The 27,663-nt window shown below is 48.9% G+C and overlaps 2 protein-coding genes across 2 annotated transcripts; both read right to left on the bottom strand.

Moving 5' to 3' along the window:
* Window positions 1-4,877: 4,877 nt before the first annotated feature.
* On the bottom strand, window positions 4,878-15,429 carry Ap2s1 (adaptor related protein complex 2 subunit sigma 1). Its single transcript, XM_038340817.1, has 5 exons — window positions 15,280-15,429; window positions 10,929-11,078; window positions 6,809-6,922; window positions 5,450-5,509; window positions 4,878-5,257 (listed from the first exon to the last, which is right to left on the bottom strand). Exons 1-5 carry the CDS (start codon window positions 15,280-15,282, stop codon window positions 5,156-5,158), a joined length of 429 nt encoding a protein of 142 aa, XP_038196745.1. The 5' UTR covers window positions 15,283-15,429; the 3' UTR covers window positions 4,878-5,155.
* A 7,415-nt stretch (window positions 15,430-22,844) lies between these two features.
* On the bottom strand, window positions 22,845-27,608 carry LOC119820250 (carcinoembryonic antigen-related cell adhesion molecule 3-like). The gene is made up of 3 exons (XM_038338372.1): window positions 27,563-27,608; window positions 24,258-24,617; window positions 22,845-23,128 (listed from the first exon to the last, which is right to left on the bottom strand). The coding sequence occupies exons 1-3, from the start codon at window positions 27,606-27,608 to the stop codon at window positions 22,845-22,847; spliced, it is 690 nt and encodes a 229-aa protein (XP_038194300.1).
* Between the last annotated feature and the right edge of the window lie 55 nt (window positions 27,609-27,663).

Raw genomic sequence — 27,663 nt, 5'->3', positions numbered from 1 at the left:
ATGCAAACACCACTTTCTCTTGGTTACGAAGGCAGAATTTTAATTTCTGGTTGGGTAATCTGTCTCATATTTGGCCTTAAAAGGACAGTGCCTTTCCTTGAGGCTTAGTATTCCCACAGGTCTGTTTCCTTGGATTGCTGCAACAGTTCCCAGAAACACATGACTTTGACCACAGGAACTTACTATCTCCCTGTTCTGGAGGCTACAGGTCCAAAATCTGCAGGACCAAGCAACCACCACCCCCAAAGAAGTTCTGTGAGATAGACGTGGTGGCCAAGCTCCGTAATTGCAGCACTTGGAAAGCTGAAGCAGGCGAATGATGAATTTGAGGCCAGCATGGGCTATACAGCGACATCCGTCTCAGAACAAACCAAGCCTGGTGGTGCAGGCCTAGAATCTCTGCACTTGAGAGGTTGAGGCATAGGTATCACAAAGTCAAGGGCAGCCAGGGCTACAAAGTGAGCTCAGGGCCAGCCTGGATATTTAATGAGACTCGTCTCTAAAAATAAAAATAAACCAATAAAAGAAGGAAAATAAAAGGGCTGGGTATATATAAGAGGGTTGGGTATAAAGCTTAGTTTAGGGCATCTGCCTGGAGTTCCCCAGAGAAGGGCTGGGGGTCTCTTTGAGGCTCACTGATAAGAAAATATTATCAATGTGTGCTTTGCTCAGCCCACATAGGGCTGTTTTCAGTCCCTATTGCCGAATAACACAATCCTGTGCATTAAGCTGTACTCTGTTACTTCCTTTCTCTCCCCCAGCCTTAGGACACTGCTGGTCAGCTTTCCCATTCTGTTCTGGACTTTTGGGCATTTCATATACTTGGAACAGACACTACATGGTGGGGAATCTTTGTCAACCAATTATCTTTAAGAGATGGGACCAAGTTAGGGTGTGACTTTCTGGGACCCTGAGAAAAATGGTGGGTAGCCCAGGTGTGCTCTCTCTGTGTGGAGTGCAGCTCAGCTTGGACTTCTCGTTTATGTTTCGTGAGTTTGCCAATCATAATAAGTAAAAATATAATTGTTTTATCTTTTAGCTAGCCTGGTTATTTCATGAACAAAGATAATTCAACAACTACATAGTATTTTTTTCCTTTTTTTGGTTTTTTGAGACAGGATTTCTCTGTAGCCTTGGCTGTCCTGGAACTCGCTTTGTAGACCAGGCTGGCCTTGTACTCCCACCCACACCTCTGCTGGCTGGTCTCTTGGGTTGTCCCCTCCCATCAGGTGCCCTGTCCATGCTGTCGTGTGTGTCAGCGTCATTTCTTTTTATGGCCGGATGATTTCTGCCTGTGTGGCTTGATGCTTTCCCTCATTGATGGACTGGCATCCGGGTTGGCTCTGCCTTTTGGCTGCTGTGAACAAGGCTGCCATGGACACATGTACACAAGTGTGTGGACACAAGTCTTTATTTCTTTTGGGTAAGTCAATAGGAACAGCCTCGCTGAGTCACTGGGTGTGTGTTTATTTCTGTAAGAAGCCGCTCGGCCGCTTTCCAGCCTGGCTGCTCAATTTTGCGCTCTCACCTCTTAGGAGGGGTGATGCTCAGCTCACGTGAGGTCACTGAGCTTGCTGATGTGAGTTCTGTGTGTGTGTTGTAGCACGAATTATAGTTGGTCTTAATAATAAAAGCCCAGAGTCAGATAATGGGTTAATGCTGAAGATGATCAGAGAAGCAGAGCAGTAAGCCACTAGAGTTCTTACCTCTATCAATGCTCAGACCAAAGAGGCGATCCTGTCCTCAGACCGCATCCTCAGATTCAGACTTACTCAGACTGCATTGAGCTCCTGTCTCTTCCTGCCTTATATTCTTCTCGCTGCCCAGCCATATACTCCTGTCTCTACCTCCTTAGTGCTGGGATTAAAGGTATGTGATCCCAAGTCCTGGGATCCCTTTGTGTGAGCTTTTTCTCTTTTAGACAGATTCAATCTTGTATAGCTCAGGATGGCCTTCTACTAACAGAGATTTCTCTGCCTCTGTCTTCCAAATCCTGGGATTAAAGGTGTGTGCCAACACTGCCTGGTCTCTAGTGGCTTAGCTCTGTACTCTGATTTTCAGGCAAGCTTTGTTTAAAAAAAATGGACAAAATATCACTACAGTGTGTGATATGTATACATGTGTGTATTTGCCCATGTGGAGGTCAGAGGTCAGCTTTTGGAAGTCAGTTCTCTCCTTCCACCTTAATGCATTTATCTTGTTTCTGCATACATACTCTGGGCTAGCTGGCCCATGAGCTTCAAAAGATTATAGATGCAGGCCCACTGCATTAGCCCCCCCTCCGCCCCAGAGATCCAACTCAAGATTGCTCAGGAAGCACTTACTGGCTGGGCCATCTGGCTAGCCTGGTTTTGTTTTGATCATTGGAATAGGTTTGTGGTAATCTCAACGGCACTTCTAAAAATGCTGCAATTTCTAGGCAGGGTTTCACACATCCCAGGCTGGTCTTGAATCAGCTATGTAGATCTCGAACTCCTGATGCTCTTGTTTCTGCCTCCCGACCTAGTGCTGGAATTACAGGTGTGGGCCACCATGCCCACTTTATCTGGTACTGGACACTGAACCCAGGGCTTTGTGCATGCTGCATGCCAGGCAAGCCCTCTACCAACTGAGCTGTAGCCCCAGTCCATTTTGTCTTTACAGTTAGTTACCTTTGGGGTCTCTGGGGATGCTCAGCACACTGCAGTCACAATGTCTACGAAATAATGTGATTACTCATGGAACACCCACAGACACAGATGAAGGAAAACTGTTATCGCCAGCGGAGCATGTCAGCCCAGCTCTGGAGAAGCTGAGGCAGGGGGATGGGAATAAACGCAAGGTCAGTTTGGGTTACAGAGTGAGACCTTGGCTCAAAACACCAAAAACAAAACTAAAAACAAACTGTCACCAACATGTTTTCCAGACGAAGAGTCTGAGGCAAGGCTGGCTGAGAGCCTTTCCTGAAGGCCACGCTGCTAAGTGGCCATGTTGGGGCCATACCTGTTTCTTGCAGTGGTAAAATCCGAGAGAAAGCAATGTGGCATACCAGAGCTGTCCCTGCTTGCCTATGGTGCCAGTCAGAGGTGGAGATGGTGGTCATCACACTATGCTCTCAGAGGGCGTGGGGTGGATATACTGCTCAGAGATTAGCACACAGGGCCCTGTTTCTCCTCCATGCTTTTAAGTACTTTTATTTTTAACTTACTTATTGGGTGGGGACAGGGCAGGAGCACATGTGCCAAAACATGCTTGTGAAAGTCAGAGGACAACTTGTGGATGCTGCTGCTTTTTCCATGTGGGTCTCAGGATTACACTTAGGCCATCGGGACTGGTAGCAAGCATTTTTATCTGCTAAGCCATCTCACCTGCTCATTTTCTCCAAATTTTCCTTCCTCTTCTTCATATAGGGAATTGATCTCAAGATCTCACACATGCTTAAGCAAGCAATCTATTTAGGAGCCATTCCCCAGCCCCTCACTGGGGATTCTAGGCAGGGGCTCTTAGACATGCCACAGCTCTTTTTACTTGAGATCTGGTCTTGAACTCACTCTCTAGCACAGGCAAGCTTTGAATGTGTGATCCTCCTGGCTCAGCCTCTTAAGTATCTGGTATTAGAGTGACCTGCCCCCAGGCCTGGTTTCAGGGACATCTTCCGCTGTCACACTGGCCAGAGGGTCTACTGTGGTGCTCAGTGGGCAGAAGCTGGAGTCCGCCTAGGCTAAGGATTATCACAGCAGGAACTATCCCAGCCCACTTGGCAACAGGGCTGTTGATGAAGAAACTAAACCATATGCACAGTGCTTACATTCCCAGCAACCACCGGGTCTAGCAGGTAGAAACAAGCATTCTGGAACTACCTTCCAGGTCTTGAAATCAGCTCCACATCCACATAACACAGGCAATCAACTTTGGTGTTAGGGGCCATTTCAGGCCTCTTTCTTCTCAGGGCCTTGAAGTAAAATCGTGACATTTCAGGCCTCTTCATTCTCATAGGGCCTTGAAGTATAACCATGAGACATAACTCAAAGTTAATTAAAATATTGAGTGCTAATCAAGGTCCGAAAAGCACCATAGAGTGCCCCCCTTGTCTGTAGCTGATCGCTAACGTTCTAACCACTGACCTTGCAAAGCTGCCGAAGCTGCTGAGTCCCTCTGCCCAAGTTTCCCCCCTCCCTCTCTGCCCAAGTGCAGCCAAAAAACTCCTTAAGACAGGAACCTGCTTCAATAAACTGAGACCTTGACAAGTGCACCTAGCTTGGTCTAGTTCTTTTCTCCCCCCGTGTTTTTTTCAGATAGTGCCCCTTCAGAAGACCCTGAATAGCTGACCCCGCTGGCGGGGCTACACTTTGGTAAGTCTGATACCTTCCTGGACTCAGCCATGTCCCTTGGAAAAAGGGACACTTAGGGTCCCTTCCTAATAATGTTGAAAGCACAAATTATTCAGAAGCTGGGTGTGGAGGACACTGCAATCCCTGACCTTGGGGGCCGAAAGCAAGACTCCTCTCAATAATCCCGGGGCTCAACTAGACCTATGGCTCTCACCTTAATCTCCACACTTGGAAGGGAGAGGCAGGTGAGTGTCATGCCCAGCAAAGCTACATAGCAAGGGCATCTCTCAAAACAAAATAAAATCTTGGGGTTGCGTATGTAGCTTGGTGCTTAGTACTCAGGACTGTTAAGTCTGAAGACTGAGTAGGAATTTAGAGCAAGTTTCATGTGCTCCCCCTCAGTATTGGGAGCCTTTTGTGGGCAGAAGCATGTCTAAAGTATGCTTAGGTCTCTGCTTTCCTTAGACCAATGAGATGTGTTGTTGAAACTCATTGATGGAGCAAGCGCAAGGCTTCCTAAGGCTCCATGGTTCCCTGGGAAGACAGACAAGAGCTCAGAGGCAGCCAAACCAGGCAGGACCACAGATTTATTGGGGGCTGCACACACACACACTCACAGCATCACACAACGATGGCACAGTTACTCAGGACATCAAGGTGGCCTCTGCCATCAAAGTAGGGCCCAGAGGCAGTGGGCTGCAGCCTCCTCCCATGCGGCCTAGACCCTGCTGGGTCCTTCCTCTGGGGCAGCTGAGGAAAGGAAGGGGCTGCTGGGGTGGGCCTCGGGCCTGGCAGGGGGTGAGCAGGCAGGTTGGCCCAGCAGGCCGGGCTGGGCAGAGGCCACCTCACTCCAGGGACTGCAGCATCAGCAGCTGCTTCAGCACCTTTGTCTGGCTGGTCTCTCGGATTTCACCTGCCAGGAACATCTCGTCTACCACCGTGTAAACCTGGGCAAGGAAGGGAGGCCGGGAAAGCTGGAGTGAGGGCACGAAGGGCTGACTGCTGCAGGAGACAGCCCTTGGGAGCCAAGCGTAGACCCTGAGCAAGAAAACACCATCGGGGGCCAGGCAGATCTCTAGTGGCTATAGCAACACCCTCCACCCCATGGCTGTTTCTTGCCCATTTCCCTGAGAGCCTACCTTGTAGAAGTTGAACACCAGGTCCAGTTCACAGACATTGTGGAAATATTCATTTAATACCTGAGAGAGGAAGATGAAGAACAGTGATAAGAGACAGGCCCAGACAGGCCTGGCAGACAGCTAACATGGCGGGTAACAGTGCTTACTGTGCAAAGCTGAGTTCAAACCCTCTATCCCATAGCAGGAGGAGAGAACCAACTCTCAAAGCTGTTCTCTGGCTCTTTTCCATCTTCACTTCTGCCTCTCTCCCCACTTCTCTGCTTCCCCCTTCATAACCCCCCTGAATAAATATTCAACCTCACTCTGCAAAAAAAAAAAAAAAAAAAAAAAAAAAAAAAAAAAAAAAAAAAAAAAAAAAAAAAAAAGCTGTTCTCTGACGTCCATGTGTGAGCCTTGGCACACGTATGCCTGCATGCATACACACACCACAGATGTTATATACACATAATAAGGCCTGGGGATACAACTGTGTTTGTCTAGCATCCATGAAGACCTGGCTTCCGTCTCCAGTACTGCATAAAACCCACTTGGAGGACCACATCTGTATTCCTAGCATGTGGGAGACAAGGCAGGAGGATCAGGAATTTAAGGTCACCCCTAGCGATATAACAAGCTTGAGGTTGGTCATGGCTATATGAGACCCCGTACCCCCCAAAAGAGGGTGTGTGCATGGGAGAGGCAGCTCAGTGGTTAAGAGCGCAGGTTGCTCTTCTAGAGGACTTAAGTTTGGTTCCCAGCACCCGTGTCGAGTGGCTCACAACCGCCTGTAACTCCAACACCAGGGGGTCCTTGGGCACGTGTACACATGTCACACTTGTATGCAGACAGACAAACGAAACTAAACCACAGTGCGTGGTGGAAGAGGCAGCTGTGTTGCCTGTCATCGAGCACTGGGGAAACTAGATCATGAGTCCCGGGCTATCCTGAGCTACATAGTAGTCTCACACAAACAGACCAGTTATCAAAGAGAGCAGACAGAAACTGACAAAGCAATGAGGATAGGAATATCGGGTGACATCAGACAAGGGATCTGCAGGAGGGCTCAGCCGGTGAAGGCACCTGCTGCCAAGCCTGATGTCCACGCCCTGGAGCAGGCTGGAGCACCGCCTCCCACACGTCATCTTCTGACCTCCACACGCATGTACAGGCACACTCACTGACAGCGCGACTCATGTCAAAGGCAAAGTTGGTGGCGGATGGGCAGAGAGGGAAGAAGTTGGCTGCAGTGGATGAGAGAGGTGATGAGGACACAGTAGAGAGCGGAAGGACAGACCCATGCACACAGCGGGAGGCTGAGGAGAGGCCCAGTGGCCACCCCAGCACTCTGGGGTCCCCTAGGCCGGCAAGTGACTGACTCACTTCCACGAAGTTATGGATGGCCTCGAGATAGGCCAGATTGTTATCGTTGACGTCCACGCAGATGCAGAAGTAGAGGCCAGCATAGCGTCGGTAGATGATCTTGAAGTTCCGGAACTGTGGGCAGAAAGGAGTCGGGACTGAGCCTGGCTGAGGGGGCAAGATGCCAGCTGTTCCACTGTGTGTGTGACCCCGGCACCCCTGTTCTGACTGGGGGAGGGGCAGTACTGACAGAGCCAGCTTTGGTTCGTGGTCCAGCAGAGGGTCACTCCCCCAGAGAGTGGGATGGGTAGGGTGGGCAGGATTGGGTTTTGGTGGTTCAGAGTGGAGCCCTGATCCTTCCATCCTGGGAGGGGGGGGCTTCCTGACAGAGGGAACTGTGAGTTGACAGCTGACGACGGTCAGGGGAGTTCCAGGAACAGAGAACAGAATGTGAAGGAGCCAGGCCAGGTACTGCAACCAGGCCTGGCAGCGGGGATCCCAGCACTGGGGCTGGGGTAGATCAGGGGTGAGGTAGGAGGATCACAAGTTTAAAGAAAGTCTGTGCTATGTAGTGGGCCCTATCTCAATACAAAGCAGAAATGAAGTTTCAGGCTTTTTTTTTTTTTTTTTTTTTTTTAAAGACAGGCTCTACCATGTAGCCCAGGCTGGACTTGAACTGGCTGTGTAGCTGAGACGGCCTTGAACTCATCATCCCGCTCCACTTCCCAAGATCAGGAATTACAGAGGTGCAGCACTACAGCTGGCTCAGAGCTGCAGATTCTGAACCGTGTGTAGCAGTGCAAACCTTATGTCCTAGCTACTCAGGAGGCCGAGAGGAAGGAGATCGCTCCAGCCAGGCATTTCAGGCCAGCCTGGGCAACACAAACAGACAAACAGAGAAGTTTCTTATTTTGGGCTATTTTGGATTTTAGAGTTTCAGGTAATGGAAGCTCAGCTGATACATTGTAAATATTAGAACAATGTTCACAGGGCTCACAATTAGACACCTGTGTTAGGGGTAGACTTAATTCTATGTATTAATTAGCATGTATACTAAATAAAGACAGAGATGGGCGGGGGCTGGGGGTGTGGCTCAGCGGTAGGGCACTTGCCTGGAATCCTCCAGTGAGGGGGGCTGGGGGTGTGGCTCAGTGGCAGAGCCCCTGCCCAGCATGTAGGATGCACAGTGAAAAGACGAAAGGAGTGCATGGCTGACAGGCAGACATGGATATGTGCACTGGGATGTAGCTCATTAGGTAAATCCTGGTTCTCTGGGATGTGTGTGGAGCACCACCTGGTGGTAACTGGGGAGACCTGCACATTTTGTGGGTCCTGGAATTTTTACTAATTTCAGCTCAACCCATCCTTTTTATTATTTCTCTTATTATTTATTATTTTTTGAGCTTCTCTATATAACTCTGGTTGGAACTTATATACAGAGCAGACTAGCTTCAACATTTTCCTGATCTTTCTGCCTCAGCTTCCCAAGTGTAGGGAAAACTGTCACCTTAAAGGCAAAGACAGGAGGATAGTCAGGGCTGGAGGTCAGCCAGGGCTACAGTGAGACTTTGTGGATGTTGGGGAACAGCTCCTCTCTAAAGTGCTCACTATGAAAGAAAAAAGGAGTGGGGCAAATGCTTCAATCCCAGCGCTGGTGAGGCTGAGACAGGCGGCTTGCTAGAGTTTTCTGGCCAGTCAGATTAGATGAATAGGTGAGCCCCAGGCCTCGATGAGAGACCCCTATCTCAAGACACAAGGAAGGCAGCTCCTGAGGAAAGATACTCAAGGCTGACCTCTGGCCTCCACACCCTGCCCTGCCACAAACTTGAACACACACAAGACTTCAATGCCTGGGCTACAGCCGCAAGGCTAGGGTTACGGGCATGCAGTGCAGGGCTAGTGTTATGGGCATGCAGCGCAGGGCTAGGGTTATGGGCATGCAGTGCAGGGCTAGTGTTATGGGCATGCAGTGCAGGGCTAGTGTTACGGGCATGCAGCGCAGGGCTAGTGTTACGGGCATGCAGTGCAGGGCTAGTGTTACGGGCATGCAGTGCAGGGCTAGGGTTATGGGCATGCAGCACAGGGCTAGGGTTCCAGGCATGCTTCACAGGGATAGGGTTACGGGCATGCTGCACAGGGCTAGGGTTATGGACATGTAATTTTTTTTTTTTTGAGACAATGTTTACGTAGGCTATCTTGGACTTAAACTCACTATGTAGTTGAAGACAACATCAGTCTCCTTAACTTCTCTGCTTCTCATGTGCTAGGGTACAGACATACGTGTCCATGCACATGTTATGTGGTTTTGCTTTGAGCTCAGCAGTTCATGCATTCCTGGCAAGCACTTTATCAACTAAGTTATATCCTCACCTTTTTCCCCTTTTCTTTTTCTTTTTCTCACTTTTTAGACAAGGTTTCAGGTTTCAATCTGTAGTTCTGGCTGGCCAGGAACTATGTAGACCAGGCTAGCCTAGAACTAGAACTCGCAGAGATGTGCCTGCTTCTGCCTCCCCAGTGCTGGGATTAAGGACACGAGCCACAGGCCTAGCACCCACCAGGTTTCTTAGATTCACTGGCATGTCCCCTTTGCCATGTGTGTCACACACTCATAGCTCAGCAATTAGGACTGGGTGACTTCAAGTGGCAGCTGCTCAGTGTTAGCCCAGTACAAGGTAGCACAGGAACACAGTGGGACATGTCCAGCTTCTCTAACAGACTCAAAACGCAGTGGGGTTCCTGCGCTGTCCCTAGACTGTGAGGACCTGGAACGAGATGGAGTGGCGATTGGCCTGTGCTTCTTCCCTGTCCCGGTGAGTTCCAGAGCCCGGACGTCTCCAATGAGTCAGAACTTTATGTCTGTTCCCCTCCCCAGCCTCTCCCTTATTGGTGACTGTCACTCTCTCCTAACACCTCTATGGAATGAGAGCAGACACCTCCCTCCTGCTCTGCACCCCAACCTACTCTTTTGGGGGGCATCTATCTTGGAAGAACAGGGCTGTCCAGCCGCCCACCTCTACTGCGATGCTGGCTCGTCTCTAACATCCCTCTGCTTCTGCTGCCATCCCGCTGGTACCACCTTGAGGGTCTCCTGCTTCTGTTCTTGCTCCCTAAGGGGGATACTAGTCAGGTGTGGTGGTATAGGCCTGTAATCCCAGCACCATGGAGGCTGAGGCTGAAGATTATGAGTTTCAAACCAGCATGTGTTCCCTGCAGGAGGATTGCTTCAAGTTCAAAGCAAACCTGGACCACACAGTGAGTTTCAGGCTAACCTGGGCTACAGAGTGAGTCTCAAAAAGCAAAACCAAGGTAATTCAAACATTTGGGAGGCAGGGCAGGAGAATTTGAAATTCAAGGCAGCCATTCTCAGCTAGATAGTGACTTTGAGGCAGGCTGGAAGCACCTGAGGCCCTCTTTTAAAAAACAAACAAACAAGGCGGGCAGTGGTGGCACAGGCCTTTAATCCCAGCACAGGTGGAGCTCTGGTCTACAAGAGCTAGTTCCAGGACAGGCTCCAAAGCTACAGAGAAACCCAGTCTTGAAAAACCAAAAACAAACAACAGGAAGTAAAATTAAACCTAAAATATGGCCAGCAGGTAAAGGCGCTTTCCAAGCCTGGCCCCTAAGGTCTATCCTTGTAGTCCACATCAAGGTAAAAGGAGAAAATGACTCCACAGAGTTGTCTTCTGACCTCCAAACACATGTATTCCGTGGCATTCAAGCTCTCCCACAATAATAAACAATACCCAAACCTATGGCCCTCAGCCACACTGATTCTCCCTGCAGGCTCATCCTGGAACTCTCCACCTGTGCTTCTGCCTCAGGGCCTCTGCAATGGCTGTTCCCCCGGGGCTTGGAATGTTCACTGGTCTAAAAACTTCTACCCACTCAGCCCTTTACATCTTGGCTGAAAAGTCACCTGAACAAAGTTGTGGCTGTTGAGGACCCAAATTCAACTCCTCATGATATGCAACAGCACTTTACTTACTGAGCTATACCCCCAGCTCCTGAAAAATAAAAAATGCATGCTGAGTGGATTAATAGAGGAGAGGAGATCTGGGCTGTGCTGCTATAGAGGCGGGCAGGAGGCAGAGGTTCCAGGGAAGTAGGGGGCTGAAAGAGGAGTGGGAAAGGTGTCAGTCACCTCCACAAAGTTGGTGTGCTTGGCATCTCTGACGGTGACCACGGCGTGCACCTCCTCGATCAGCTTCTGTTTCTCGTCATCATCGAACTGCATGTACCACTTGGCCAGGCGCGTCTTGCCTGCTCGGTTCTGGATGAGGATGAAGCGGATCTAGAGCAAGCAGGGGAGGAAGTGAGAGAGGTAGGAACAAGGCTCAGGGTGGGTACCACCAGATACCCTATAGGGAAGATGGTGGGGCCCAGGGTCTCCCTGTAGCCACCTTTCTATGGCTGCCTCCCTGGGCCCTGCTGGGTCACACCAGACATGGGCTTGATCCATGTCCCTGCAAGCCCTCTTCCATTGAGCAGCTGACCAAGTCACAAGCTTTAGTTCATTTTATATGCATCTTGGAAGCCATTTCCTCACCCTCAAATCAAGTTTCCTAAGATGCCCCATCTTATCAGAGATGGGGGAAGCACCCAGGGCCTTGTGCAAACCAGGCAGGAACTCTAAGGAACTCTACTGCTGAGCCACGCCCCCACTCTGCACTGTGGGATTCTAGGCAGGGGCTCTACCACTGAGCCACGCCCCCAGCGGGGGAAGACAGGCATTAACACTGAGCAGCAACTTATTACCCAAGCTCAACGATGGCTAACTAGGTACTCAATAATGTCTGTATTAAGCCTCCTTGAAGCTGAGGATCACAATCTACTCCATATGCACAATCTACTCCATATGCTTGGTGGGGGGGGTGCTTGCTTTAGTCACCAAGCCATTTCTCCAGCCTACTTACTAAATATAATTCACATGTCAGCTGACTTTGCTGGTACTTGATGGAATCTCAGCACCCTGGAGGCAGAGGAGTAAGTATGAGGCAAGCTTGGTCTATATCCTCAGTTCCAGACCAGCCAAGCCTACATATCAAGACCTGGTCTCAAAAAAAAAACACAACAAAACAAAAATCAGGCACCAGAAACTCCACCCCCTCCAATGTTCTGAGGCTAATTTAGGGCGAGCCTTAGTCTCTTCACAGCTGTGCAGCTGTTACCACCATCTAGCATGTACTTTCCTTCCTCTCATTCTGTCAAGAGTGGCCTGCAACTCAAGGTCCTCCTACCTCAGCCCTATCCCACCCACTGCTGTTCTTTATAGATCTACAGCATTTCATCTCTTCATTCTCCATCTGATGGACAACTGGATACTTTCCACTTCTGGGCTACAATGAAACGCGTTCTACAAGTCCCTGTGTGTGTACTCCTTGTTTTGTGGCTGCAAACCCAGGAGCAGGATTGTTAGGCTGTATGGAAACTGCTTATCCTTTCCAGGAAGTGTTACACTGCTTCCCACAGCATCTGACTTGTTTGTGTGGAGGTCAGAGGATTTTGGGGGTGGCCATTCGCCCCCTCCACCTTGGGTTCCTGGTAAAACTCAGGTCGTCAGGCCTGTGTGGCAAGCCATTTCAGCCCATGACTGTTTGTGTTTCGTTGAATCCTGGGATGGCACCTGGGGTCTCACACCTGCCAGGCAGAGTAAGTGAGCCTTGACATTTAAGTACGGTAACTGCTTGGGGCCTCAGAGTACTGCAGGCAGTAAGTCATGTATGACATTCACCCATAGCTCAGACCCCACACACTCTGTGTTAGCCTGATTTTTTTCTGTCTGGCTCAGAAATTGGTTAGTAAGATCCGAAAGCACTAGGTCACCTGTCACAGGGCAATTCTGAAAGCTGAGTAAGTCAAGCTGTCATTCCAGCGTTTTGGGAGGCGGAGGCAAGAGGATCACAAGTTCAAAGCCTGCCTAGGGAACCTGGTGAGATCCTGCCTGAAAATAGAGGATGGACTGAAGAAACAGAGAGCTTGCTTACAACGCTCAAGGTCTGGTACTCAATCGCCAGTACCACAGAAACGAAACAACTGGAGAAGTTAAAGTCACAAGTGCTTAGCACAGCACTCAGTACCTACTGAGTCCTCAGTAAAACTAGTATTCAATCACATAGCTATGAGCATGCATTCCTGAGCTAGAAAAGCATCGTTGTACTATTAGACAGTGGCTATATGCTCATGGGCAGAGCACTTAACTTCCAAAGGTCTCAGCTTCCCCTTCTGTGTAATGGACATAAACGGGATTCCTGCCTTCATTAGAGTAATGAGCAGGGTAACAGCTATAAGAGGTGCATATGCATCATAAACCATAAAACCCAACCTCCTACTAGCATTACAAAGTGTGTTGCCATTTCACTTTCAGATAGTGATATCCATTTGCGTTCACAGCTACTGCGAAGGCTAAGACAGGGAGGTTGGGAGTTCAAGGGAAGCCTCAGCTACCTGCAAGACCCTATCTCAAAATGAAAAAAAAAGGGGGGGGGGCGGAGAAATGGCTCAGCAGTCAAGACCACTGCTCTTCCAGAGGTCCTGAGTTCAACAGCAACCACATGGAGGCTCATAGCCATCTGTAATGAGAGCTGGTGCCCTCTACTGGTGTGCAATCATTCATAATAAATAAATCTTTAAAAGGAAAAAAGTAAAAAGAAAAAAGGGGGCGAGGGAGACGGTCCCATGGGTACCGGGTCTGTAAGCCTGGAGACCTGAGTTTGATCCCTGAGACCCACGTGGGGGAAGGAATGAACTGCCTCCTGCAGGTTGCTTCTGACCTCCACACACATAATGTAAAATAAATAGCACAGAAGAAAGGGCTGAAGTATATAGTTCAGTATCAGGGTGCTTGACTACCATGTAGAAGGCCCCGAGTTTCATTCTCACTACAACAATAAAAGAAGGAGGAAGAGGAGGAGGAGGAGGAAGAGGAGGAGGAGGAGGGAGAGAGAGAATGAGCAGAGGGGGAGGAACAGAAAGGAAGGAGATTAAGCTAAGGGCAAAGTACTTATGCACCATGCCCAAGACCCTAGGTTCAGTCCTCAGCACTGAAGAAAAAAATGAAAAAAGGGAAAATCATGGTTTAGTTTCCCTATTGGGAAGCCTGGCTTTGAGCCCTATCTGTCCTACACAGGCACGCTCCTGCCCATTTTACAGAAGATAAAGCTAAGGCACAGGGAAAGCAGATGTCACAACCAGAAAGCAGAGACAGCAGCTCTAAGTCTTTACCCTGAGCCCTGTTTTCTTTATGGGCCTTCACTCCCCAAGCCGTATTCTTCACTCAAATCTATTTGCCTTACCCAGCCTAAGCAGAGAAACGGGAACAGGATGTTACATGCTCCTTCTAAGAATTCCTTCTGCTGAGCCAGGGAAATCCAGTTCTGGGCAGCCCAGGGAGGCAGGCAGGCTAAGGCAGAGCCAGGCACAGGCCCACAGGGGAAGAGCAGCAGGAAGGCAGGGCCGAGCTGAGCCCTTTGTATCCTTACCCACCACCCAATACTTCTTTTGGTTTCCCCCAGTGAGAATCGTTCTACCCCTTGTCCCTGTATCCATCCACCTCAGGGGGCTTCCCAACCATCTCCCCTGATGTTCCCTGTCACCCCCCCTCCGCCTCATGCCCCCTCCCCATCCCATGAAGCTTCTTCCAGCCTTCAGTACAAGCATCCCTTCTCCCTTTCCAAGACTGGTCTCCCTTGTTACAAAGGTCAAACTGAGTCTCCAAGTCCCCTATTCCTTGGGCGAAGACTCATGTCCTGTTCTGACATCCCCCTACTATTCATCTTATTTCCTAAGTCTCCATCCAAAGAACTCTTAGTTCCAAAAGCCCCATCTGGGAGGTGGAGGTCTCCGCTAAATCCATTGCTCGGTCTTTGCTCCCAATACCCCCTACCAAACGTCACATCTCCAAGCCTATTCTGCACCCCAGACCTCTCCTCTACAGAACTCTGTTCAGCTGCTCCCTATTCTCTTCTAGATCCACTCTCTACTTTCAAAGCCCTCTATCCTTTTTCAGCAACCTAATCCTAATCCTACGGGGGCCGATTTCCGGTTTCCAGGGTCCTCTTCCTCCCTTGAGAGAGTCTCTCCCCCTGGCCATATCTAACTTGTCCCCAACATTCTCACTTCCTAAAACCAGCTCCTTCTCCATAAGGAGCCTCCCAAACCCCTCTGTAGAGTCTCTGGTTCTTCTCCATCATCCCTTCCTCATCTCCAATGTCTTCTCCCGCCTCTGTAGTTTAAAAATTTTCCCCAAATGTCTCCCACCAGGACAGTCCTTCCCCTAGACACTCCCGTTCGTATCCTCTTGCTTGGAACCCAAGCACACCCCACAGTGCAGCATTCAGGCCCCGATCCCCCTTTCCGACCCCAATTCCGAGAGCCTGAGTTCGGCCCGGACCATCCACGGCAGGGGGGAAGCTTGTCAGCTCCGAATCAAAACTCCGCAGTCCGTGCGTGGACCTCCCTCAGCCCGTACCCGGTACAACGCTCCCCCTCATTACCATGGCGACCCCTGTCCGGACCCCAAAGGCCCGGGTCCCGCAGAAACTGGGCGGCTCCGGGTCTGCTTGCAGTTGTGGGGCCCAGGGTTAAAGCTTACTTCCGGCAGGAGAACCCGCCTTCCTCCTCATGCACAGCCCTCTGGGAGTTGTAGTTTAAACTCTTGCGTTGGCGATTAAGGGTCGCCCGGGTCGAGACGCCTTCCCAGCATACTCTGCGGTTGTCCTTTTCCTATCCAGAAAGCTAGCCTCCAAGTGCATGCCGGGCTTTGTGCATAAAGATCTCTGTATAATGACAATTCTCAAAGGTTAAAAAATGGGTGAAATGAGGGTTGCATTTCGGGAAATGAGGTACTACGGCTACCCACTCACCTCCCTATCCCAAAGTTCCCTCCCAAGGGCATGCTGGGAATAGTAGTTTTTCTTTTGAGTTTTTAAAATTTTTATAATTTCATTCTTGTGTAATGTATTTTGATAATATTCCCGCAGTACCTTCTATTATTCCCTCCTTTTCCAAATTACTACTTTCATGTCTTCCTTCCTTCCTTTTTTCCTTTCCTTCTTTCCTTCTTTTTCTTTTTCTCTCTCCCCAACCCCACCCAGAGACAGGGTTTCTCTATATCTCTGGCTGTCCTGGAACTCACTCTGTAAACCAGGCTGGCGTCAGATTCATGGAGCTCCACCTGCCTCTGCCTCCCGAGTGCTGGGTTAAAGCACCACCACCGCCCAGCAAGAATAGTAGTTTAAATAAGGAAACACTGTGGACCTAAAAATGTACCCATCTTTCCATGCTCATGCACTACTTTATTTAAAATAGTTGAAGTTAGGGATGTAGCTCTGTCACAACCTTTCTCATACATATAAATACATATACATAAAATAAAATTAAGAACTAGCCCAGACACGGTGATTCCACTGAAGTGTATTGCTATGGATTTGAGGCTCTCCTAAGTTATATGGTGACTCTCTGGCTGGCCTGGTCTATAGAGTCAGACTTTATCTCAAAAATCTCAAAAAAACAGCACTAGGGAGATGGGTCAATGGATAAAGACACCCTACTGCCAAACATGACGGCCCGAGTTCAGTCTTCAGAAGTCATGGAGGAAGGAGAGAACTGATTCCCTCCATTGTCCTCCGACTTCACACACACACACACACACACACACACACACACACAAGTCCAGTTTGTATTCTCCTTTTATACCCTAAAGCTACAGGCGGGGCAGACAAGCGACATTTCACAGAAGCCTGTGTGGCCTTTTGGGAGGGCAGCAACCATCGTCTCAGCTATTTCTCCAGGGCACTCTGTTCCAGATTGCGAAGTTACGCTCTGGCAGATAGGCAGTACGGGCAGCGCTTTGTGCAGATCACTAAACAAACTGATCAGTTGGTATCTATCAATTAGTCTTTTCTAGCATATTCTACTTCATACTCTCCTTACCTTCATAAGACCCACGTACCAATCCTTAAGAAATGGGTGGCCACTCCTGGCCTGTCACTTTCATTCTAGTTCTGATGAACCTGAAAAGACTGTTTAAGATGCATGGTCTAATAAAAGTCCTAGTTATCATCATAAGAGGTCCCGTAGCGGAGCCAGCCAGGGTTCCCAAGTTGTCCATATTATACTCCAGTGGCTCTCATTTGTACCTCTTGCCTTTAACCCTTTCTAATAAAATGTCGGCATTTTCTCATACTATTGCTGATTAATTAGCATAGAGACAGCATTCTTCATTTCAAATGGTGGATATGCCTCCCTCTTTGGTGGTAGTCAAATCTAACCTCTAAGGTTTTGGAGGAACATTGCCACCAAAGAATCTCTCTGATTCTGGAGAGTGACTAGGCTTTCCTGAGCTAAGTAGGGTCCTGGCTGTTCTGAACTTGTTGGATGTCTATTGCAGAGACTGGTTGTTGCCACAGGCCCTTTCAGGGCCATTACTAGCAGATCTGGTAAAAGTACAGGAGTTTTCTTTTATTTTTTGACTCTCAGGATGTAAGTATTGCTGGATCTCACTTCCTGAGAGCACTTCTAAGTAGGGTATTGGTCTGCACCTGTCTCCTGGGTATCACCTGTAGGGGCAGGTGAAGTATGTACTACTAGAAGCTACTGTTTTTTTTTTTGTTTTGTTTGTTTTGTTTTTAACTAGGCCCAGCTAAAAATGCCATTTTGTGTTATTAGTCAGGCTTTGGTTAGCCGTTCCTACCCCAGTGTAGGTACCCTGTCCTTCATTCAGGCACACCCAGCAGGCCTGACTTAAAGATGGATCCGTTAGGATAAGGAACTTGTGACTAGCATTTACATAAGCCAACATTTTGAGACAGGGCTTTCCCACATGAAGGGCTTCTCTACGGTCAGTTCCCATAGTATTCCTCCCAGGTTTCCTCACAATGGCCTATTGTAGCCTTAATTCCTTGTTCCTCTGTGGGAGGTCCCTTCCAGACCCCTTTCATGGCAAAGTCACACATGACCAGTATTTAAGATAACTCCAGTAGGTTCAGTCACAATCATTGTTTTTCCCTCTGGCCCTTCATCTTTGACTGAGGCTATCTTCAAAACGAATCTCAATCGGCTTTACTTGTGTGGTTAGTTCCATTACAGCATCATGAGGTCTGAGGGATGATCCACGGCTGGTATTCCCAAGTGGTACCACCCAAAGGACATAAGGCAAAACCCCTCTGGGGAGCAGCTAGTTGTATAATATCCAGGAATTGGAGCTGCCCTCGGACAAAGTCGGGGAACTTGCTCAAATGTGCATCTATAGCATCAAGAAGGACATCAGGTGGCAGAGGAGCTGAGCTGTTGTCTCCATTCTGAAGCCATTTTAAGACAGTCAGTTTCAGAGGCCAGTCTGGGTCAGGTCTCGTGGAGCAGTCCTGGCTCAGGCCCACAGCAGCCTTGGGGTGCATCCATAGCTTGACACCTTCAACTTTTTGTGCAATGTCAGATAAGTCTTGCAAGAACCACTGTGGTGGTGCACACCTTTAATCCCTGCACTTGAGAGGCAGAGACAGATGGATCTCTGCGAGTTCGAGGCCAGCCTGGTGTACAGAGTGAGTTTCAGAATGGCTAGAGAAACCTTGTCTTAAACACACACACACACACACACACCCCAACTGGAAGCAGGTGTGTCCATACTCTCAAGGTCCCTTGAATCCTTTGCAAGCAGGGAAGTGGTGGTGGGGGGGCAAGCGTTACCTCAAAAGGAGAATAACCACATTTACAGAACATACAATGTGCCTTAAACAGGACAGGTGGCAAAATTTCTGGTCAAGGGAGGTCTGTTTCTGGTCAACGCTTGGCCAGTGCCTTTATTTTTTTCTTTTGCATTTTCTTATTTTAAATACGCATACTTTATCTGCATGAACAACTTTATGCCAGAAGAGGGCATCAGATTCCACTATAGATGGTTATGAGTCACCATGTGGTTGCTGGGAATTGAACTCAGGACCTCTGGAAGAGCAGTCAGTACTCTTAACCCCTGAGTCATCTCAGTGCCATTTAAAAAAATCTTGTTTATTTTCACAAGCATGCCTAAAGGTTGGGAGTGGTAACATGTGCACAGGTTCCAAGTTAATTCTCTGTACAGGCAGGAAAGGGGTCTACCCAGCCTCAGAATGTGCATACCATAAGCAGCAACCATTGGTGCCTTCTGTTGGGTTTAACGTCAGTAAAGACCACCTCTAGTGTTTAAATGGTAGGCCTCCAGTTTTTGTGTTAGCATGGGGCCCTGGGGCCCTGCTTGGGGTTATCCTGAGCACACTGCAGATAGTCCTTGTTAGCTTATTGGGTTAGTGTTGGCAACATCAGGACCACCAAATATATTTGCAACATTTCTTTTTGTTGTCATTTGTTTTCAAGACTGCCCTAGTTGTTCCAGCTCTCCAACTCTCTGTGTAGGTTAGGCTGGCCTCCCAAGTGCTGGGATGAAAGGTGCCACCACAACCAGCCTCTTTTTTTTTTTTTTTTTTTTTTTTTTGTTTTTCGTGACAGGGTTTCCCTGTAGTTTCTAGAGCCTGTCCTGGAACTAGCTCTTGTAGACCAGGCTGCACAACCGGCCTCTTGCAACAGTTCTCATAGGGCAGTTTTCCCCAAAGGGGCTGCTGTGTGAGCTTGCCAGACTAGGCTGGGAGCTGGGGTCTCTGGTATTATTTTTCTATCTGTGGCATTCAGCCAGCTCTCCTGATTTTTAGTAGCTCTGTTATTAGTTTTTCATACATTTAAACTTATTTATTTATTTGTTTATTTATTTATTTATTATTTATTTATTTGTGTGTGGGGGTGGGTGCATGGGCATGCCACAGGGTTCGTGTGGAGGCCAGAAAACAACCTACAAGTGTTGATTTTCTCTTCCCTTTGGTTGGTTCTGGGAACTGGACTCAGGTTATCAGGCTTGATGGTAGGGCCTTCACTCACTGGCTTACTGAACCTTCTCACTGGCCCGTATCAGTTTTTGTTTGTTTTCCCCCTTTTCTGGCCTATATGAGAATGAGAGGAGACTTTGGAGCTGTGTCCTCATGGACTGGACCTTGGCTCTTTGTGTGAGCCTGGTAGTGTTTCACTGCCATAGCCGGGGGAGCCCAGACAGCTTCTAGGAGCTGGAGAATTTGGACCCTATGTTTAACTTCTTTATCCTCTGAGGTAAGCAGTCTTTCTTTCTTTCTTTCTTTCTTTCTTTCTTTCTTTCTTTCTTTCTTTTTCTTTCATTCTTTCTCTCTCTCTCTTTCTTTCTAAAAGTTCAGTCATAATGTTCTTTTTTAAATATTTATTTATTGGTTATGTATACCAATATTCTGTCTGTGTGTATGCCTGCAGGCCAGAAGAGGGCACCAGATCTCATTACAGATGGTTGTGAGCCACCATGTGGTTGCTGGGAATTGAACTCAGGACCCTCGGAAGAGCAGGCAATGCTCTTAACCTCTGAGCCATCTCCAGTCCACAGTCTCCTTTCTTGATATATTGTTGGTTTGAGTATTCCCCTGCCGGAGGCTTCAGCTCTCCTCAGTACTAGGTTCCATATCTGCATTGCGGAGACCACTAGTCCTTTAAGTATGACCACGCGTGTGTTGCAGCTCTGAGGGTAATGACATCCTGACAGTTGGGAGCCAAGGAATACCAAAGTCACACTGCACAACACACCTCATGCAAGAGCTTTATTGTGGAAGACCCAAAGGGTGGAGGGAAGCAGCAGGGAGCTGAGGAGACAGGCTTATATAGGGCTTCTTGGGGACAGAGGTTTCCAGGGTGGGGATTGGTAGGATTTCAAGCCCTGAGCTTGGGCCAGGATTGTTGGCTTTTGAGCTCATGAATTGGTGGATTTTCAAGATCAGGAATTGGTAGGTTTTCAAACTCAGAAGTGAGTTCATACTTTTCTCCCTCCAGTGAGGAGACACTCCAACAGGTATTTTCTTGTTCTTCGTAATTATCTTCTGGGATAAGGCTCAATGGGTAACATGTAAAAAGCAGCTCTTTGCCCAGTAAGAAATGAGCAAATATTACAGATCAGTATCCTATGCAGTATGTATTTTATAATCAAAGTGGTAATAGTATAGTCTGGCTGAGAATAAAGAATCAATACTCTGCTTCTCAAGTAAGTTGAGACTTTTGCTGTTCTTCAGTCCTGTGTCCCTGGCCTCCTCACCCCTGATCTTTCATGGGAAATTGATGACTTCACAGCTAAAACAGCCTCCCTGTTATCTGTGCAAATTGACACCTGTCTAGTGTAACCAGAGGGAACTTTCTTGCATGGATAAACAAGTGTCCTGAGTTTTCCCTAGTGGATCAACTACAGAGCTCATAAGATAACTCTGCCAGGAACCTGACAGTACCTGGTCACCTAAAGGACATACTGGCGGTAGACTTTCCCTTGTTTTAACTTTGGCTAAGTGTCCTGAGAGAAACTTACCCAGAATGAGTTGACATGAGTACATGACCTCAATAAAAGTGGTTGATATGTGAGGGCTGGAGAGATGGCTCAGAGTATAAGATCCCTGACTGCTCTTCCAGAGGACCTGAGTTCAATTCCCAGCAACCCTATGGGGGCTCACAACCATCTGTAATGAAATCTGGTGCCCTCTTCTGGCATGTAGGCATACATGCCAGCAGCAATACACTGTATGCATAATAAATAAATTTTATTTTATATATCCTGGCTCAACTGTACCCTTCTCCCTGGGATGGGACATAGATACCCCACAGGAGTAAATTCATGCTAGCCTTGTCATGGGGACTCCAAACTGTACAGGCTGGCATATAGGAACCTCCTCACCAGCAGGGATGTCTCACATGGCGGGGTAATCAGAGGCTCACCTCCCCCATCCATGTCTCCAGCAGCAGAGGAGATGCTGCAGTCACTCAGTACTCACTGTGTCCTGAGCAGACAGTGGTGCCGTGGATACGGCAGCTTTCCTCAAGCCACCACCCAGCTGGGCCAGGACCCTCGCGTTGGTCCAACTGCCCATGCCCCTTACCCTGGCCTTTAGTTCTCCTCCTCTTAGCAAAACTAATCTCAAGGCTGAGAGGCCATTACCCGGTCCTCTGGTGTCCACCCTGACTCTATAGGAGTCCCAGGAAGTTGCAAATGAATTTAAGGCTGAAAATCAAATAGACAGACTGTCCTCTGGTGGTCAACAGGAGACAAGAATGTAAAACAACCAACAAAAGATGTACCAAGTGTACCAGGGATGGCCTTTAATGAATATCTAGCCAGAGGAATGCCAACAACAGAATGGCTTGAGAGAACAGAATCACGCTTTGTATGAGGCTAACAGAAAAAGGTAAATGCCACATCTAGAGAGACAGAAGTAGACTGACCGTTATCAGGGGCTGTAGCTTAGAAATGGCCTAGAAACTGACAGTCGTGGTGTTTACACAATGATATAAAGATGCTTTATGCCAGTGAACCAGACACTTCAAAATGGCTAAAATGGGAAGCCATTTAAATATATACATGCACACGTGTGTGCACGCACACACACATGCTTGGCACACACCTAAATCTTGTTAACAAAAAAATCATGTTCAGGGACACACTGTACATGCCAGCCTCAGGATAGAAACAGCCCAGTTGGGCCTTCATGCCATGGGTTTTACATCTGTGGATGGAACAAACTGTGGATTAAAAGTATTCAGAAACAAGGTATGTCCTCGTGAAACACGGGCAGTTCCTTCTGTCACTCTTCCTCTCTTCATGTGGATGAAGCTGGTGTGGGCATCAGAAATGATTTGAGCCTGTGGGAGGATATGTCTGCTTCTGCGCAGACACTGCGGCACTTTTAACAGGGGATTCAGAACATCCATAACTTTGGGGGCCCTTAACTAATCCCCTTTGTAGTTTTGCTTAATGTATTGATTTTTTTTTTGGACACTGGGTTTATCTTTGTAGCCCTCGCTGGTTCAAGTAATGCACATTTCTCCTGACCCTGTTTAACCTGGGACTGCAGATCTGTGTCACCATGCCGGCTGTCTTACGGTCTTCACTGATTTCCCCCTAGAACGCGTCTCCATTTTCCCTATCATTGACAAAGAACCCCACCCCCCCACTCCCCACTGTGGTGCCTGGAGAGAGGATAGGTCACTCGCTGGTCACAGACATTTGGACTGGGGGACTCGTCTTTGAACTGTACCCGTTGGAGACCTCACACTGATACTCCCCAGCATCCTCCATCCTGACCGGATCTATTACGAGTTGACTGTTTTTCTGGGACAGCGTCATCCTGCCGTTGAAATACAGGCTCTGGCGATTGAAGAGCCAGCGGATGGAGAGTCCGGGGTTTTCTGGGAGGCAGGTGAGGGTCACAGAACCATCTTCTGTTACTGTGGTGTTGTCTGCTTGGAGGGTGGGCTGTGCCACAGGCTCTGTGAAGGAACAGAGGAGAGGATCAAATGATGGAGGCTCATCCTCAGAGCCCAGCCCGTCCTCTCTGGGCCAAGGACACCTGGTAAGGCATCCAGGGTGGAGAAGCTGGACCTGAGGCTGTAGACAGACATGTACTGCTTCAGACCTGCCTCCCACAGTCTGTGTGGCCCTAATTCCATCACTGTGCTTCCTGTATGTGTCTCTGATTCCACATAATAGGGCACATGGCTTGGCAGTGTTGGCGCATGCCTTTAATCCCAGCACTAGGGAGGTGGAGGTCTGTGAGTTCGAGGCCAGCCTGGTGGGTTCTAGGATAGTCAGGCTTGCACTAAGAAGCCCTGTCTTGAAAAACCATAATAATAATAATAATAATAATAATGCACATGACAAATGATCACTGCCATGTCTCTAAGGTGACTTAAATATAAACTAGGACCTGATCTTCAGATGTTCCCAAAACATCCGAGTCTGTTACTCTGCCTACAGGAGAGAGTCAGCTGGGCTAGACCCCTGAGGACAGTTGCCATAAGGCTTGTGTCCCCATGAACCCCTCAGAACAGCGGGATTCCCCATGCTGAGATTCAGAAGGAGATGTCCAGGTGAGCTAGCCTAACTGTGACCCTCCATTTAGTGCACAGCTGGTCCCACCTGATATGAGACAAACGGTTAATAAAGGCTTGTCCCCTGGCATCTCTAACAGGAAGTCAAAGTCCAGCCCTGGAGGAAAGATCCCTGGTCCCCTGGAGATGAGTCTGGCACAGAGATCTGGAGTCAGGACTTCCTTGTGGTCAACTCAACCCTATGCTTTCCTCAGTCAGGCCCTGCCTGAATCCCAACCATCTTTTTCAGGGCCATGTTCATGGTGAAGCCCCAAGAGTTTGGGCTAAGGGTGACATCCTCAGACTGAGTTACATAGCACACACCCTGCTCTCTGGAGGCAGAGTCAGGTAAAGGGCTCTGACCTATTGTTTTTCCTCCCCAGTGTGTGTCCTGTACTAAATGCTCAAACGCCAGTGAGGAAACCCAGGCAGAAAATGGGCATAGTCGATGCCTGATGGTCCTGCGTATCCTGCGTGTTTAAATGGAATGAGCCCCACCCCGGCACCCAAAGGTCACATGATCACTTACTGTATACTTCCAGATGTACGTGTGTGAGCTCACTTTGCATTTCTGTGTTGAACGTTAGTAAGGTGTAGAATCCACTGTCAGCCTGGGTGACGTTTCTGATTAACAGGGATCCACTGTAGAATACCGTTTTCCTACCGCTGTGTTGAGGCATCTTCGACGTTGTGTTATCCGGTGTTAAGTAGCGTGCAACTTCGTAGCTCTTGGTCGGATCTTTTTGTTTGTACCAGTAAAATGCCTGGACGTTCAACGGCATTTTATGCACAAATAGGACGGAGTTTCCACCTTCAGCAACCATGGGGGGCACTAATTCAATAGTGAGCTCTGCAGTGGTGGGTACATTCCAGCAGGTTAAGAGGAAGGCTAGGAAGGAAGAGAAATATCCATCAATATGGGGACCTTAGTGTTTGGTGGAAAGATGAATCCCAGCTCCTGAGCAGGCGTGTTGTCTCTCGGCCTAGGTGTGTGGTGGGGGCGTGCCCCTCCCACTGGGCGGCGCTGGGTTTGTGCCCCTCCCACTGGGCGGCGCTGGGTTTGTGCCCCTCCCACTCGGTGCAGGGGCTGTGCCCCTCCCACTCGGTGCAGGGGCTGTGCCCCTCCCACTCGGTGCAGGGGCTGTGCCCCTCCCACACAGTGCAGGGGGAATGCCTCTCCCACTCTGTGTAAGGGGCCGTGTCTCTCCCACTCGGTGCAGGGGGCGTGCCTCTCCCACTCGGTGTCCTTGAGTCTCTGCATGGCTCCCCGCTTACTGCCCTCATCTCTCTGCTCACAGCCAAGAGTATATTTGGGGTTGGGGATGCCTCCCCTGACCTCCTCCTCTAGAGACCCTGGGTCATCATTACCTGAGAGTTGGTGGTTTGTTCTCTGGGTATGCAGTCACCCGGTCTGCACCTGCTAGAAGACCTGGCTGTTGTCTCTCTTCTATGAGAACTAGGGCTTTGTGAGGGCAGGGGCTAGAGAAAGGCCTTTGGGAAGGCCATATGCCTGGGAAAGACTCAGACCTCTGTGGAAGAATGAATGAATGAATGAATGAATGAATGAATGTGCAGGACTGGGGGTGTCCAGGGATTATTGTGAAATTTTCAGTTTTAGAGCTAATGACAGTGTTTAATATCCCAATTTGACTTAAATTATTTTTTGTAAATTTATTTGGGACATGTGTCTATGTGTGTGTCTGTGTCCGTGTTTCTCTCTGTGTATCTGTGTTTCTCTTTCTCTCTCTCTCTCTCTCTCTCTCTCTCTCTCTCTCTCTCTCTCTCTTTCTGTGTGTGTGTATCTTTATCATTGTCATAAAATTTCACAAAGCCCAATTAAAATGCAAGATCAGATCAGTTGCTTCCCAGCTAGCATCCTACAAGACAGGAGAGGCTAAGATTTCATGGTGACAGAGAAAGGAGTTTGGCTTTTTCTAAAGTAGTGGTTCTCAACCTTCCTAATGCTGCGATCCTTTAATACAGTTCCTCACGTTGTAGTGATCCCCAAACATAAAGGTATTTTCCTTGCTACCTCATAACTATAATTTTGCTACTGTTATGGATCATAATGTAAATATCTGATATGCAGGTTACCGCTCTGAGATCCCTGGGAAAGGAAGCCATACAGGGGTTGCAGCCCACAGGTTGAGAACCACTGTTCTGGAGGAAGCTCAATGGATACTACACATGAGCCGCTTGGGTCTGGCCACAGAGGGAGCAAAGAGGCCAGCGGTTGCTGCTTCCAAACTCAGGCAGAAGCCCTCAAGCAGAGGCTCCAACAGCATCAAAACTCCACACGCTATTGCCAGGGGCAAATACCAATACGACTCCTCTAATAACCACCCCAATGCTCATATCCCTGGGTTCCCTCCTTAATTCAGACTTGAATCAGTTCATCTATAACACAGTCCAACAGGCTGCTCAGATACGTGGACAACACTCTCCTGACTTGAGAACGCCCGTGAGAGCCGTGACTCAACAACTGACATCCACTGAGGGTCAAGGAATGAAGGGAAAGAGGATCATCTTTCTTCATCCGTGTCCAGCTCATAGAAGCCAGACGAGTGAGTATCTATGAACCATCTTTCCGAGAATGCACATTCCCCTTCCCCCTTGGTGTGTGTGTGAGCAAAGAGGCTGGAATGTCAGTTTTGAGTTAGTGGTTAAGCAGAACACATTCCCCTGGCGTTTTACAAATGCTAGCAGGCGTGGACCTGCAATCGAGTCTGTCACACAACCTGGGGCTTCTGAACTTCTGGAAAATTGAAATTCCCTTTCAAGTAATTCTGGGTGCCCCTGAAGTTGTGTGGAGAAGGAAAAGGCCTGTCTCAGTTTGAAAGACCATCTGCTTCATAGGCGTCCTGATTTCCTGAGTGGCAAGCACCTGGGAACATGTGCCTTCAAACTTCACTGGGTTAGGGCACATCCCCTGCTCACCCAGTGAAAGCACCCACCATACCCTTCCTTGACCCCTCCCCCACTCCTGACTCCCCCACAGTGACAATCCCCTCTCCCCTTCCCAATGTCCTTAGAGCATCCTCCCTCATCTTTCCCAGCATGCAGAACTCCTCTGCCACACCACCCCACACCACCTTACCCACATCACCCCACCCCACCCCACACCACACAGGTCCTCTCTAGCATTGCATAAAACCCATGGCTTCAAAAAGAAATCTTTGTTCCTCTGTCGCATCTCAGACTCTCAGCTCTCTCTTCCTTGAAGAGAATCTCTCCAGGGCTGTCTCCTTCCCAGTCCCAACATTTCCTCCCTACCCATAGTGCCAGCTCCTTCTCCTCACACAGAGGAGACTTCCGTGCCCTCTGTGGAGTCCCAGAGCCTTCTCCATCATCCTTCCACCTCACTGCCTGTCCCACTGCTTCTGTTTTAAAAGCCCCAACTGCCTAGGTCTCCTCCAGCACAACCCTGTCCCCTGCACTCCCTTCCACAATGTGCTGCTCCCTGGAAACTCCAAGCACAGCATCAAGGCCCTGACCCCATTCCAGAGCCCCTGATGGGTCATAAACACAAGAACCTGGCCTGACCCAGGACATTTGCGGTCCTCTTGTGTGCCCCTCACTGGTAAATCCCCAGTGGGAAGCACACCCCTACAACCATGGCCACTTCTATCAGAACCCCTGTGACTAACTTTGTATAAAGAGTTATCTGGCTTTTCCTCTCCTCTGAACACTCCTTGTTCCCTGAGAGCTTCCAGCTGAGCAGCCTCTGTCCCCCCTCCTTGTGTCCTCTCCCCTCAGGCTAAGGCAGAAAGAGAGTCCCTCCCAGGGCACCCTTTTCAGAGAGCCCTCCCCACACCACTACAGGACGGGTCTCACCTGTGAGCAGGAGTCCTTTGCAGAGAAGCAGAGAAGGGGTCTCCATGATCTCTGGTCCCCAATGTGTTGTCCTGGTGTCAGGCCTGCTGGTGTCCTTCTCT

The sequence above is a fragment of the Arvicola amphibius genome, chromosome 8 (genome assembly GCF_903992535.2).
Source record: "Arvicola amphibius chromosome 8, mArvAmp1.2, whole genome shotgun sequence".
Lineage (NCBI taxonomy): Eukaryota > Metazoa > Chordata > Mammalia > Rodentia > Cricetidae > Arvicola > Arvicola amphibius.
Note: the sequence above shows the minus strand (reverse complement) of the source record. Positions and strands in the feature narration are given on the sequence as shown.

Excerpts from the sequence above, each read along its gene's own strand:
- Ap2s1 (XM_038340817.1), bottom strand. Across the intron at positions 5,510-6,808 it reads CCATCCATAACTTCGTGGAA|GTATTAAATGAATATTTCCA; the intron begins GTGAGTCAGTCA and ends TTCCTCTCTCAG. Across the intron at positions 5,258-5,449 it reads TGGTGTTCAACTTCTACAAG|GTTTACACGGTGGTAGACGA; the intron begins GTAGGCTCTCAG and ends TTCCTTGCCCAG.
- LOC119820250 (XM_038338372.1), bottom strand. The coding sequence starts at position 27,608 with ATGGAGACCCCTTCTCTGCTTCTCTGCAAAGGACTCCTGCTCACAG. Across the intron at positions 24,618-27,562 it reads CAAAGGACTCCTGCTCACAG|CCTTCCTCTTAACCTGCTGG; the intron begins GTGAGACCCGTC and ends CTTCCTTCCTAG. Across the intron at positions 23,129-24,257 it reads CGTACATCTGGAAGTATACA|AGCCTGTGGCACAGCCCACC; the intron begins GTAAGTGATCAT and ends GTTCCTTCACAG.